A 12,374-nucleotide genomic window follows, 5' to 3' on the forward strand; every position below is an offset into this window, starting at 1 on the left:
AATGCATCATAAAATATACCATCAACCACTGGTCATCAGCTGCAAATGCAAGAAATTATTTTTGTTAAATACAATATGGCCGACAGACAAAAAAGCACGAGAACCGACCCGGTCCCTCCTTCTACTGTAGACGACTCTTGCAAGTAAAAAAAATATTGTGACATCAGATAACCCCTAAGGAACAATACTACTGATGTATTTTTCAAATAACAACTTTGTATTTGGACAAAATTACAATTGATCACATAAAAATAAAAAAATAAAAAAACATTTATTTTTACAAAAAAATTTTCCTACCTTTTTTTATGCCTTAAGAAAAGAATTTTAAAAAATGGAAAAATAATTCTGACACAAAGGATCATAATTCATGCATCAGAAGGCTAATGTAGATTAAATATGATTGTTTTTGTATGAGGCAAAAAGCAACTCTTCTAGATAGTAAACCCATTTGTAGTGTTTAGATTTGGGTACAGCCTGTACTGCTTTAACAAAAGTATTTGTGTTTTGTTTTTTCACAATGCAAAAATGCTAAGCAGCATCTGCTCTATTTTCAGAATAAAATATTTTGCTTTGAGCTATTCATTATGTCACCTCATTAAAATCAAACATGGTGAGTTGTACTGGCATGCTCACCGTGAGGACTGTACACATGTCATTCAGAATGTTTAATTCTAGACTTTAACCTTAAAATCTGATTCAACAAGCTTTTCTAAAAGGGTTATCAGTAGAGGTATGCGATACGGCATATTTTGGTATTAATCTAATACCAATTAAACATGGACGTTATTGCCGATGCCAATAAAGATATTTTTAGTTTAAGCTTGACATATCATCAAACTTTTGGCTTTTAGGTGCTCTTTGTTTTCTTTTGTTTTTCTTTCAGTTGTTTTGTTCAAATCTTGGACAGAATTTAGACCTTAATAACATGCTGATATATTAAAAAATTAACAATAGAAAAAGCAAAAAATAACACAAACAATTGCAAAGTGCAAAATAATGATGTGAGAACAAATTGAAACAATTTGATTCATGACAACTTAAATTGTTAGAAATCTTTTTACTTGCATTTCACATTTAAGTGCTACCTTGTCTTTTACATGAAATCCCAGTATTGTGTGTTTGTAGTTTATAATGATGTGATGCAAAAGGAAAAAATGTAAGAGCCTGTGATTTCTTCTGCTTTTAAATATTTATTTTTTTTACCACAGTTTGCTTGGCCAACTGATACTGATATTGATCATATCAATAATAGTGAATAATAGTTCTCAAAAATAAAATTTCAAGGCAGACTTTCAAGCTGAACAATTTAAATATATCTAAAAAGTCCCAATTGAAAGATATTTTCAGCTGATATATGGATGCGTCACATTATGGTTTCCATCTCTCTGAGGTTTTTCACTAACGTTCATCTCATAATGTCTATAATGAGAGTCAACCAAAGCAGTAAAGGTCAGGATTAGGGGACAGTCTGAGCCCAGGTAGGAAATTAAGGTTTTCTTATGATTCATTTACCGTCACTCTTCATTTCAGGCATGGATTTAAAAAAGAGAAAAAAAAGTACCTGCTTGTGCTGCTTACAGTTTGAACGTGGATAATTAGGAGAGAATACTGATTACTGAAGATTCATACACCAACCCAGTTCTGACAAGAGCAATAAATATTTTAACTCACCTGAGGGAGTTTATGAAGAGTTCACAGACAAATGCAATTATAAAGCAAAAAATAAGATTAGTTTTGACAGATTTCTTTCAGGAAGAGCCTAAAATTTATCAAAAAAAAGTAGAGAAAAAAAACAAAATTATAAAAGAAGCCTATTCTGACATATAAAGATCTAATCTGATTTAGGGAGACAATTAACAGTCACAGAGTAATGGCTGCATAACCTGAAACAAAATATCTTAAGATAAGAGGTGTGGACTCAAGTGACAAATTTAATGACTCAAGACTCGCCTTGATAAAAGCATTAAACCCTTTGGGCTTGTCTTGGATTTTCACACATGTGATTTATTATTTATTTTGAGCTTGAACTGTTTCAATAGTACCGCTATGCGGTTCTGACCATTTGTTAGTGTTTCTTCATCCTGCATGCTGTTGTTGTACCTGCTTTTCTTCTGCACCCTATGATGAAACAGAGACACTCACAGTGGTGGAAAGGTTCTGTAATTAATATGTCACTAATAAAGAGGATCCTCTATCACATTTTTTTAGAATCCGTTAAGGATAGCTTTATTAATTGCCAGGCAGTTTATGATAATTTACCATAACCCCATATATAACACTAGACAGAAAATAACTATTCTAAATGATGAATTAATGAATATCAGTTTGCTAAACATGTAGACTGCCAACCACAGTAGAGAGGCAACAACTTCTGATGTTGTTTCTCTGCAACATCAGAAGTTGTAGAGAAAGTGAAAGCAACTTTATGACCTTTGACTTGGTGAGTCAAAGGTCATAAAGTGACTAACGTATGGGAAATGTTTTTTTAACAACTTCTAATCCTGGAGCCTAGAAAGGTTCTAACTTAGATGCAAACCCAAAAAACAGTAGCAGAATGCCAAACTTTTCACCCCCACAATGTTTTGCCACGTCCATATGTGGTACTAAATTGGATACGTTTCAAATTGTTTCAAAGCATCTACAGGCTGAATGGTCATGTTGCATTTTGTCTGACTTTTCCAGCATTGACATGAGGCACGCGGCGTAACTCTGCACAAGAAGAAGTCAAATCGTAAATCCAGATGTAGACAATAACTAAAAATTACAAGTATGAAATTATGAAAGAAGTCTGATTACACACCCAAAGGGACTTCTCTACAGGAGTTGCAGTCAGTGCTCTGCAAAAGGCTGTCGCTATTTTTTGTGCTGTATTTTTTATTATCTTCCTTCATGTTGTTATGATCTTGTGACAATACTGTTGAGTCCCATTCCTGAATAACCTTAAATTGATCCATAGAGGGGGACATCCATTATTACTTCCACTGCTGTGTGACATCAATGTTCTTCTTTATAAACTTGAAGTTTATGACTTGGAGTTGACCCAGAACTTGCATGTCTTTGGACTTTGGATTCAGTTCGGAACCTTCATGTGTTAACTTGAGATTTGATTTAAGACTTGGAGGGATGGCAGGGGGAGAGAACTTGAGACTTGTGTCTTGATTCTCTCTGTGTTTTTAATTACTCATAAAAATCTCCAACTAAGCTACTATTCTTCTTAACTAGCAGCAAAATAAATCCAGACTAAATTATGTCCAACTATAACAGAGAAGCATGCTGCTTCTGCATTCCATCAACCTCATCTGATAAGATAAGATAAGATTTATTTGTCATTGTCATCAACAGATTACAACGAGATTGAGATTTGCTCTACTCGAGTTAAAATGCAGGTTATGTGTATATACAATATACTGTACATATACAGTACATACCTACATAAAAAAGATAAAGAAATAAATAGTACAAAATGAGAAAGGGAATCTGCTTCCTCTCCTTCTGTCCTCAGGTGTCCCAAGCGCTGCCACGGTGGTGATCGTCATGTGCATCGCCGCCCTGGTGGTAGTGGTGGTGTTGGGCATATACCACATCCACATGACCCACCAGCAGGAGGTGAAGCAGGGGGAAACAGCTAAGGAGGCAGAAACAAACTGGGACGACTCTGCTCTGACGATTATAGTCAACCCCATGGAGGTAGGAGTGAAGAGAATGCCGATGATCAGAATGTCTGCAAGATAAATAAGACTTTCTCCGGGCTATAGCTGTAAATTAGTGAAATCTAACTCCAGCATAAGTCCTTTGGTGTATGTTGCTGAGCCAAGATGCACCAATCAGAGATTCTTCAGTTTTCATAAAATTTTGACCTGATGATTTAAGTTTGGACGATTTTGATAAGCAGTGCTCAAAATATTTATTTGAAGCCTTCCAGCAGTAAGTTGTTAATTTCCTTAGTACAGCATGTTTTTCTTTATATTTTATAACAAAAACATAATGATTACAGAGGTGACCTTTTAGACTGTCTATTGCACATTAGCGATACAGTAAGCACAGTTATTATTATTAACTATGGATATCAGTATCAATGCATGTTTCCTAGAAAACATGCTGTTGTCTGTTAATTGCATCTTTCTGTATTTGTGTTTCTTTTACTTTTAGTTTTAAAACCAACATTGAAAATAGCTAATTTTTAGTCCTCTTCTCTCATTAACAACTTCCACACCAACAAGTGTGTTGTCACAGTTAGCACTTAACTAAAGTGTTTATTGATTGCAAAAATGTTATTTTTTCCTTCCTAGCAGTCAGAGCTAGCAAAGCTAGTTAACTTCAGCATACAGCAGGAAGGCTAAATGGATAAGTGGTTTATTGGGGTGATTTCTGCTGATGGTGTTTTTGCCACTTCTGTTGTTTATTTTTGAGGCTCAAAAATGTTACCCCTTCTAAACTAGTTGGATTAAATTTGATCCGTATTTGGTAGAGGGAATAGATGGAGGACGGGTGTGTTAAATAAAACACATAAATGAACAGTGCAATAAAAAAAGGAGCATCAAAGATTTCTGCAGGGTATCTGGCCTAAAAAGTACAATTCCTCTGTATGGTTATGAATGCTCATACCTGAAGCTTTGCGATGTCTCTGAAAAATCAATAAATTAAATGAGACTGATAAAAATTTGGAAAAGAAAATCTTTTGATCAAAACCCAGCTGCCTGGCTGATCTTTGGCAAGCGGTTGTGAAGCATTCCAGCATGCCACAACAGTTTGGCAGACCTTTTTTGGCTGGCAAGAAAGCACCCCTTCTGTTTGTTTTGGGATACAGAAGAAAGTTATTACTCCACAAAAATGTAAGACTCAGTCGCGTTTCATGTGTCTGACAAACAGAGGACTTCAACTGCTAACCCCTCACATCAGGACTTCTTTTTAATTGCTGCCCTACCCGCTTTGATCTGTGAAGTACATCTTCCCTGAAGTGTGTGTCAAATACAACCCAAACCCAGATATTTACACACTGTATCAAGTGACACGTGAACTTTAATGCAGACTAAATTATTTACATTTTAGACCAGTTAGGATTGCCAGAATTGTCTGCAAAATGCAAGAATTATAAGCACAATATTTGTCAGAAGAGTTTTCTATTTTTAAAGTCTGAAGTTCTGATTGATTTATTTAAAACAAGTGCACTGCTTCGTTGCGTCAAATCATGCAAAAGTAAAATGACATCAAAAAATATCAGGGGGAAATTTGTCAGTTAATTAGAAAGGCAATAAAGGACCAGGATGTTAATTTTGACATGTACTATGGTCCAATGAAACTAAAATTGTGTTTTTTGGCCATAATGGCCATTTGAAGAAAAAAGACCAGGTTTACATATATATATATCATTATTCTGATATAATAATTTATATGACTCTCACCTAAAGCTAAAAAAAGAAGTTTAGTGTTCTTCAATCTGGGACAATAAGAAAAAAAAAGGTTGTCTTTTTGTCACCACAGAATTTGAAGAACCACACGGCAGGAGAGGAAGAGGCCAGTGAGGAGGAAGAGGATGAAGAGGAGGAGGAAGATGATGAGGATGAAGAGGACGAAGAGGTCACCAGCGATGAATCAGATGACAGTGAGGAGGAAGTGGACGTCCAGCTACCCAGGATGCAACGCTCAAGTGAGAAGCCCCAAAGATGGGACAAACCAACAATATGCTATTGAAAACACACATTCACACACACGCCCTCTGACACACACACACGCGCACACACACGCATTCTGTAACACATCCTCGATGAAATCCCACATCAGATGGCTGTAAACAACAACAAAAAGGGACTTCAAGTGCTTGAAAAATAAAGTATTGTTGCCCCCTAGTGGAAGATTGTATGAAAACACAAACAAATGCAGATCAGAGAAACAATGGGGCGCTAGAACTGCTTCTCAAACAACAAAGCTCTGCAAATCTGGGTCATTCTCGGAGAGATGATAGCTCTCCCTCATTTCTACTGTCTTCTGTGAGAACAAGTTGTAAGAAACCCATTTTTTGTCGACTCGGTCCCATCTATCCAGTTTGATGTGTAAAATTCCACAGTAAGATTTCTGATGTCCCCACATTAAAAATGCAAAACAGCCTTTATTTAAGAAAAAGATGAGTTGCAAAAGTAAAGAAAATGAGACTATTTTTTGGTTTGTATACTTATTATTTGTCTTTATTCTAGCCAATATGGCAAAGCCAGGTGATTTTACAGAAAAAGCATATTTTCAATGGTATTTTAAAAAAACAAAGAAAAAAAAAGATCAATGTGCTGTTTCAGATGTCATGTCGAATTAGCAGCCAGCTCTACGTTCTGGGTTTTTGAGAATAGAAGAGGAGTCTCCTTGTACATTTTTATACGCTCCCTTCTTGTAAATATCAAGTATAGTAAGTGACACCCCTCCTCATCCTTCTCCTTTATCACTGTCCTGAAATGTTCAACAACCCTCCTCTCTTCACCTGTACACAGCACACGTCACCTGTTCAAATGTACGGACACACTCTGATCCCTTAGCCTGCAAGAATACAACCCGAAGGCTGCTTTTTTCCCCCAACCAAACTGGTTCCAAGACTAACTGGGATCCACAACAGAATTTCTTTATGTTTGAAATGGTGAAGCATCTCAAAACCTCTTTACTGGCCTAAGATGGAGAGACCTCAGAGAAACAAGTGAAATAAAGTGATCATTTTGTCTGAAAGTTTTTCTCACATCTCCTTAATTCAAGACAAAAGCAACAAAACACCAAGCGTCACCAGTATTAAGAAATCAGATTAGAACTAGAATGACACAATATTATTATCTATCCTCTTCCTGCTGTCTTAGTATCACCAGTAAGTAATGTGTGTCAAGGCTTTGCAGTTGGACTCTGGTATTGCAAATTTAAATCCCATTTCACTTAATGCCATTTGCTCACTGATATAAATAAATTGTCACCAACTGGTCTTTACAAATCCTGCTTTATGCAGAATGCTAAGGCCTTTTATACTTTTTGTGGTTTAGCTCCAGGACAATGTCATTGCAGCTGACATTGACTTTAATTCAAATGTATGTGCGACTGTCTCTGTAGATACTTCAATTTCAAGCTGTCGTTTTATGAAACTTTCTCTCAAAAATACAGATTATAGCCGCCATTATCAACAACTTTCACTGAATTTTTTTTATCTTACAGCTTTGAGTCTTCTTGAATTATATTAGGTGACATCCCAAGCAAAAGGATTTGAAGTTGACGTTTTAAGCTGTCTTTAACATATTCACCATAGAGACAGAGGTTGAAAGGTCAGAAGTTAAATTATCAACTTAAACCTTGCTGATATCTAAAGTTGGCTCTATTTGCCATTTTAAAAAAGATTCCACTGCTGTAAAAATGACATGCCGTGGTAGGCAGCTCCAGTTTTTGCACCCCCAAAAAAGTTGGGTTTGATTCCTAAAATTGATTAAGTACAAAACATCAAAAGAAAGGAAACAACCAGCAGTCTAACTCTCTGTTGATAAAGTTTGAAGAAAAAGCTTGGAAATGTCGGCTGAACATACAGTTGCCTTTCTAATAGCTTCTTACTAATTATTTTGCTGCCTGTTACGTTTCTAACGTCTTAGCGATACTTAAAATAGTTAACTCTGAGTCTTCTTTCCATTAACTTCCACTTGAGATTAGCATGATCAGGGAATACTTAGATATGATCCAGTAACTGATTATAAAGGGTAGAACATTTTGAGTAGAATTGTTTGGTGTTAAAAAACTTTACTTGTTAGCTGATGTTGACTTGGGGTCATTGCAGGGCATCTGTGACTGCCTCTGTAAGTATAGGGTGACGAAACACATGTTCTTTCAGAGGTTGGGAAGCTGAAAAAGATTAAGTTTGAGTCAGTCTTGTTGTGAAAAAAATTTTACAACCTTGAATTGTCTGAATTGTGTTAGTTTTGACTCTTGTTTCTGAACCGAACATCTGCAGCTCTAGTATGACACCTAGTGGCCATAAAAATAATTGTCCAACTGAAGAAGCCTATTTCACTACACATTTCCTTACCAAATCACAAACTTAAATACAAAAATATAACACATGACATTAAATTATAGCTGCAATAAAATGACACCAGAGAGAGAAATTCTAAACTTGTCAAGTAACTGTTCTATTTCTTAATCGTTTATCAAGTCAACTGCATATTGTCCAAAGTCATTTAAAGTCAATTTAGTCATTTAAACAAAAGGTTGTCATTTTCTTGTGTGCTATTGTCATAAATATTTGCAGTAGGTCTATAAATATACTGCAGGAGTATGCAATCCTATTGCATTTGCCTACACTTACATCTACAAAATGGAGAAATAGTCTGGTGCAGATGTGGAAGAAGTGGAAACAAAATGAATACACATTTCATGAGTCACTTTTCACTTACTCAAAGACCTCAGATGAAAGTTGTTTCATATCAAAGTGAAAGGGCATTAATCTCTGACTGTGGGCATCCTGACCCAGTCTGGTTGTACCGTTTGATAGCAGATAAACCAGTCCTATGAGGAAAAATCAAAGTTTTTTTTGCTGGAAAGAGGCCTCTGGTGAGCCTCAAGTTCTTGAGGGCAAATCTACTGTATGTGTGTACCGTAAGCTCTATTGTATCTCCATGTAAAGCTCTCATATGTTGTTTAGGAATTTTCCTCATCTGCCTTGAAACCTGGTCTTGTGATATCACCTCCCCTCCCGCACCCCCAATTTAAAGCTTTGGTGGATTTTGCATCGGCCCGATCCTCAGTGTTGTCCTGACGTTTGTTTTAGAAGAGGACATTGGAATTAACATTGAAACCTTGTACAACGTGTAAATTTTTTTTTGTTTTTGGTTTTGTTTTTTGGACTCTTTGTTCGGTTTTTCTTTGGAATGGTCACTACAGCACTTTCTGTAAATTGGCCAATAAAAACTTGTTTTTGAATCATTTGTGGGAACTTTTTCTGGTGTGTGTAGTGAATGAGTGTTTCTGCATTATGGATGGAAAACACCATCCATAAGGTTCACTGTGCAGTGGATTCTGAGTTATTGTAAAAGTTGCTATATAGAGCATAATTAGTGCTCAAATTCCAATGTGTAACTTTTAAAGCCTTGCTGCAAATTACATAATTCTTAAGTAGTTATTTTTTGCCTGCCATCTTACCAGTACACCGTTACACCTAAATATAGCAACAATTTTTGTGTTCGAGCTGCTGAGAAGGAATTATTGTATTTAGGCCAATGGAATAGAAAACATCTATTTCAAAATATTAGCAATTATTTTAGATGATTTACACAGTGCTTTGCTTTGTTTGTTTTGAGCTACTAAAAGTAAAAAAAAATCTAATTGTAGTTCTTGAAAATACAACTTTAAGACATGGACGTCCTTGGTGATGTTGGCCTGTGTAATTAAAGGTTTAGTCATTAGAACTACAGATATAAACAGAAGATTGTAGTTAAGTTTAGACAGGGACTTCAATTTGGATTATTTAAAAAGGTTTTAATTGGGATTCTCTATTTATGTACGTAAATTGAAAACCTGGAACCAGCTGCAGACTGGGAGCAGCTGGGCCAATGTTCCCAGCCTATAAACCTGGCTGCTCTCCCCATAGCAAACAGTCTGGGTATTTTTGTTGGGTGTTTGTTTTAGTTCTGGCTGACTGGCTTTGCTTTCGCTGCAGCAGGCAGTTTTGTTATTAGCTTGGGATTGCCAAACTAATCACAGTAACACCTTCTTAATGAATTCAGAAAGGTGGATTTTTGCTCCCAGCACCAGACAGAACTTTTGGCAACGTGAAACAATTAAAGCAAACACTGATTTTATAGAACATCTTGGGACCAACACAGTTAAGAATGGCATATATTGAACACTTACATGATTGTCATTTTGTTGAAATGCGAAACCGCCTGAGAACACTAAGTGAATGATAAAATAACAAAACTAAACTCTTTACAAAGGTAAAAACAAAACATCACTAGTTCCATGTCTAGAGGGTTCAAGCGTGATCAACTCGATCAGCTCCTCGTGATCCGTGCACGCTCCAGACGCAGGGTGAACAAATTACGTCACTGCATAACTACGGACATACAACACATAATGATGTGGGTGAAAGTTGCTTCCAAGCTGGTTATGACAGCCCAAAGTTTCTATCATCTGGAAAATAATAACCTGCATCTAAACCTTGAAGTTTGATGGCAAACAATACATTTTGCCTCACTTAAATTAGCCTGGAGGATCTCCATCCCAGCTTTAGTTTTGAAATGAATTAGAATTCAGAGGTGAAATTAGTAATTGTTTCAGTTCTGAAATTATTTTATATTTTGAAATTACCCATACAACCTGTATACATCGCCAGTCCATCGCAGGGCAACACAGAGACACATGGGACAAATAACCATGTGCACACACACACATGCACACCCCCACACACCTAAAGAAAATGTGCAGGGAGAACATGTGAAGTCTTTGAAAAAGGATTTGAACCCAGCAACTTCTTGCTATGAGGCAACTGTGTCACATACAGCATCTAAAAGGTCAATTTATTTCAGTAATTTTATTCAGGAAGCAAAACTATTATATATGTAATTTACATAACATTGAATTTTAAAGAGAAGCTGAATTTTATGTTTCCATTAGCTGTACAATTAGTCATCTTTTGCCAGAAATATATTCTTCTGTGCAGAATAAATCAATATGATTTGTTAATTTGCCTTTGCTGAATTGACTTTTTGAATCAAACTTGTTAATGATACTCCAGTTGACTGTGTTTGGTCATAATGTGTAAGAAAGCTGGTATAGGAACAAGCATAATGAAAACATGAATAGGATTGACTTATTGGCTGAACAAGAAACAGTTTTAATATCAGTTCTGTTTCCCTTTTTTCTCATTTTGCTTACAATCAACTGTACACATACAGTAAAGCCTATCATTATTCATCTCTTGAGCCTCAATGCTGGAATAACTTCCGTCAATATCTAATGGAATGTTTCCATCTAGTGGTTAAAAAGTACAGCACAGAGAAACACTCTTTCAAGACCTCTCTCCTATTTAAACCAATCAGAATTACACTGTTAGAAAAAAGCCGAGGAGATCCTCCTACTCATTGTTGTGAAATAATTTGTAATTCTGTAACCTAGTGGCCATTTTGCTGCCTTCAAAGCTCACATTAGAGTATTCTGCAACAAAGGCTGTGAAATCAGAGCATGACTGAGGCATCATGCCAGTGAAGGTTGACACATGAACATGAATAATGAAGCTCAACTTGCCTCAAACGGAGCCTCATTCTCTTATGTATTATTCATTATGTAGCTTTTCAGTCCAGCATATAGCCTTCACTGTAACCCTGAACAGAGAAATAGATTATAAAGCACATCTCTTTTAAACAAAGAGATACACACATAATTTAACACAAGAAGTTAACTGAAAACAAACATTTAATCATGACCAGAACAAACATTTTGAGCCAGAGAAAGGGTCAAGCTGATAGTTTAATGCAACAGCAGAGGGATCTCTGAGGTGTGCAGGGAATTTGAAAAATTCTGAATTCCTTCACTGTGGAAAATGTGAAGTTGATGCAACACTGTTTGGTTCCCACGGTGAGCGATGGCCCTCATGCCGGCCAGACAGTGTCCTGCAGCACAACTCTAGTAGCAAAGCAGAGAACGCTTCAAAACTGCTTATACTCTGTATTTTCTGACCCCATGCAAGCTGGGTATTGATTGAGCTAAGGTTACTATGACTGGAAACGTACTATATAAATCATTGTTACAAGAAAATTAATATGATTCAAATCTGGCTCACATGATAATCAAATTATCCACCAATAACTATGGCAAAAAAGTTTTACTGTTCAACTTCTTGGTTTAATGTGTCCAATATTAACCCTCTGGAAAAGGATGGGGTATCATTTGATATATATACTGTATATTGATTTACAATCATTATCACAATGTCAGGATGTTCCAAAATGATAAAGGGATACAATATTTGGAAGGCTATAGTCAGACTCAATTAAATTCTGCTTTCCCATAATACATTTGGCCACTAAAATTAGCTTCAACTGACCTTTATTCCCACAACTAATAGAAATCTTAGTGAGAATTGAGAATTGTATGTTTTGCGGAGTGTGAAGAAGAGACTTTGATGGTGGAACACAAACAGTACAGAGGGAAACATTCATTAGTCATCACAGAACTCTCTTTGCAAAATTAACAAATATTGTAAAGTTATGCTTTCCTTAAATTGTGCAGCTCTATTTTGACACTAAGCTTTTGAAGTGAGTTGAGCAAATATTTTTAGATATTGTGATAACAATGGTGTTTCCATAATGCTGTTCGAAGGAATTTATTTGTAATCAATGCATCTATAGCAATGACTGGAAAAAGGTTTGACT

At 36.0% G+C, this 12,374-nt stretch overlaps 1 protein-coding gene across 2 annotated transcripts in view; it reads left to right on the forward strand.

Moving 5' to 3' along the window:
- Window positions 1-8,925, forward strand: part of clstn2 (calsyntenin 2) — a 283,647-nt gene extending 274,722 nt beyond the window's left edge. For both annotated transcript variants that reach the window (XM_023351906.1, XM_023351905.1), the window contains 2 exons: window positions 3,503-3,687; window positions 5,482-8,925. In XM_023351906.1, the coding sequence (XP_023207674.1) occupies window positions 3,503-3,687; window positions 5,482-5,691 (395 nt within the window). In that variant the 3' untranslated portion in view covers window positions 5,692-8,925. The remainder of the gene's footprint in view (window positions 1-3,502; window positions 3,688-5,481) is intronic.
- The last annotated feature ends 3,449 nt before the right edge of the window (window positions 8,926-12,374 follow it).

The sequence above is a fragment of the Xiphophorus maculatus genome, chromosome 18 (assembly GCF_002775205.1).
Source record: "Xiphophorus maculatus strain JP 163 A chromosome 18, X_maculatus-5.0-male, whole genome shotgun sequence".
In the NCBI taxonomy this organism is placed as follows: Eukaryota; Metazoa; Chordata; class Actinopteri; order Cyprinodontiformes; family Poeciliidae; genus Xiphophorus; species Xiphophorus maculatus.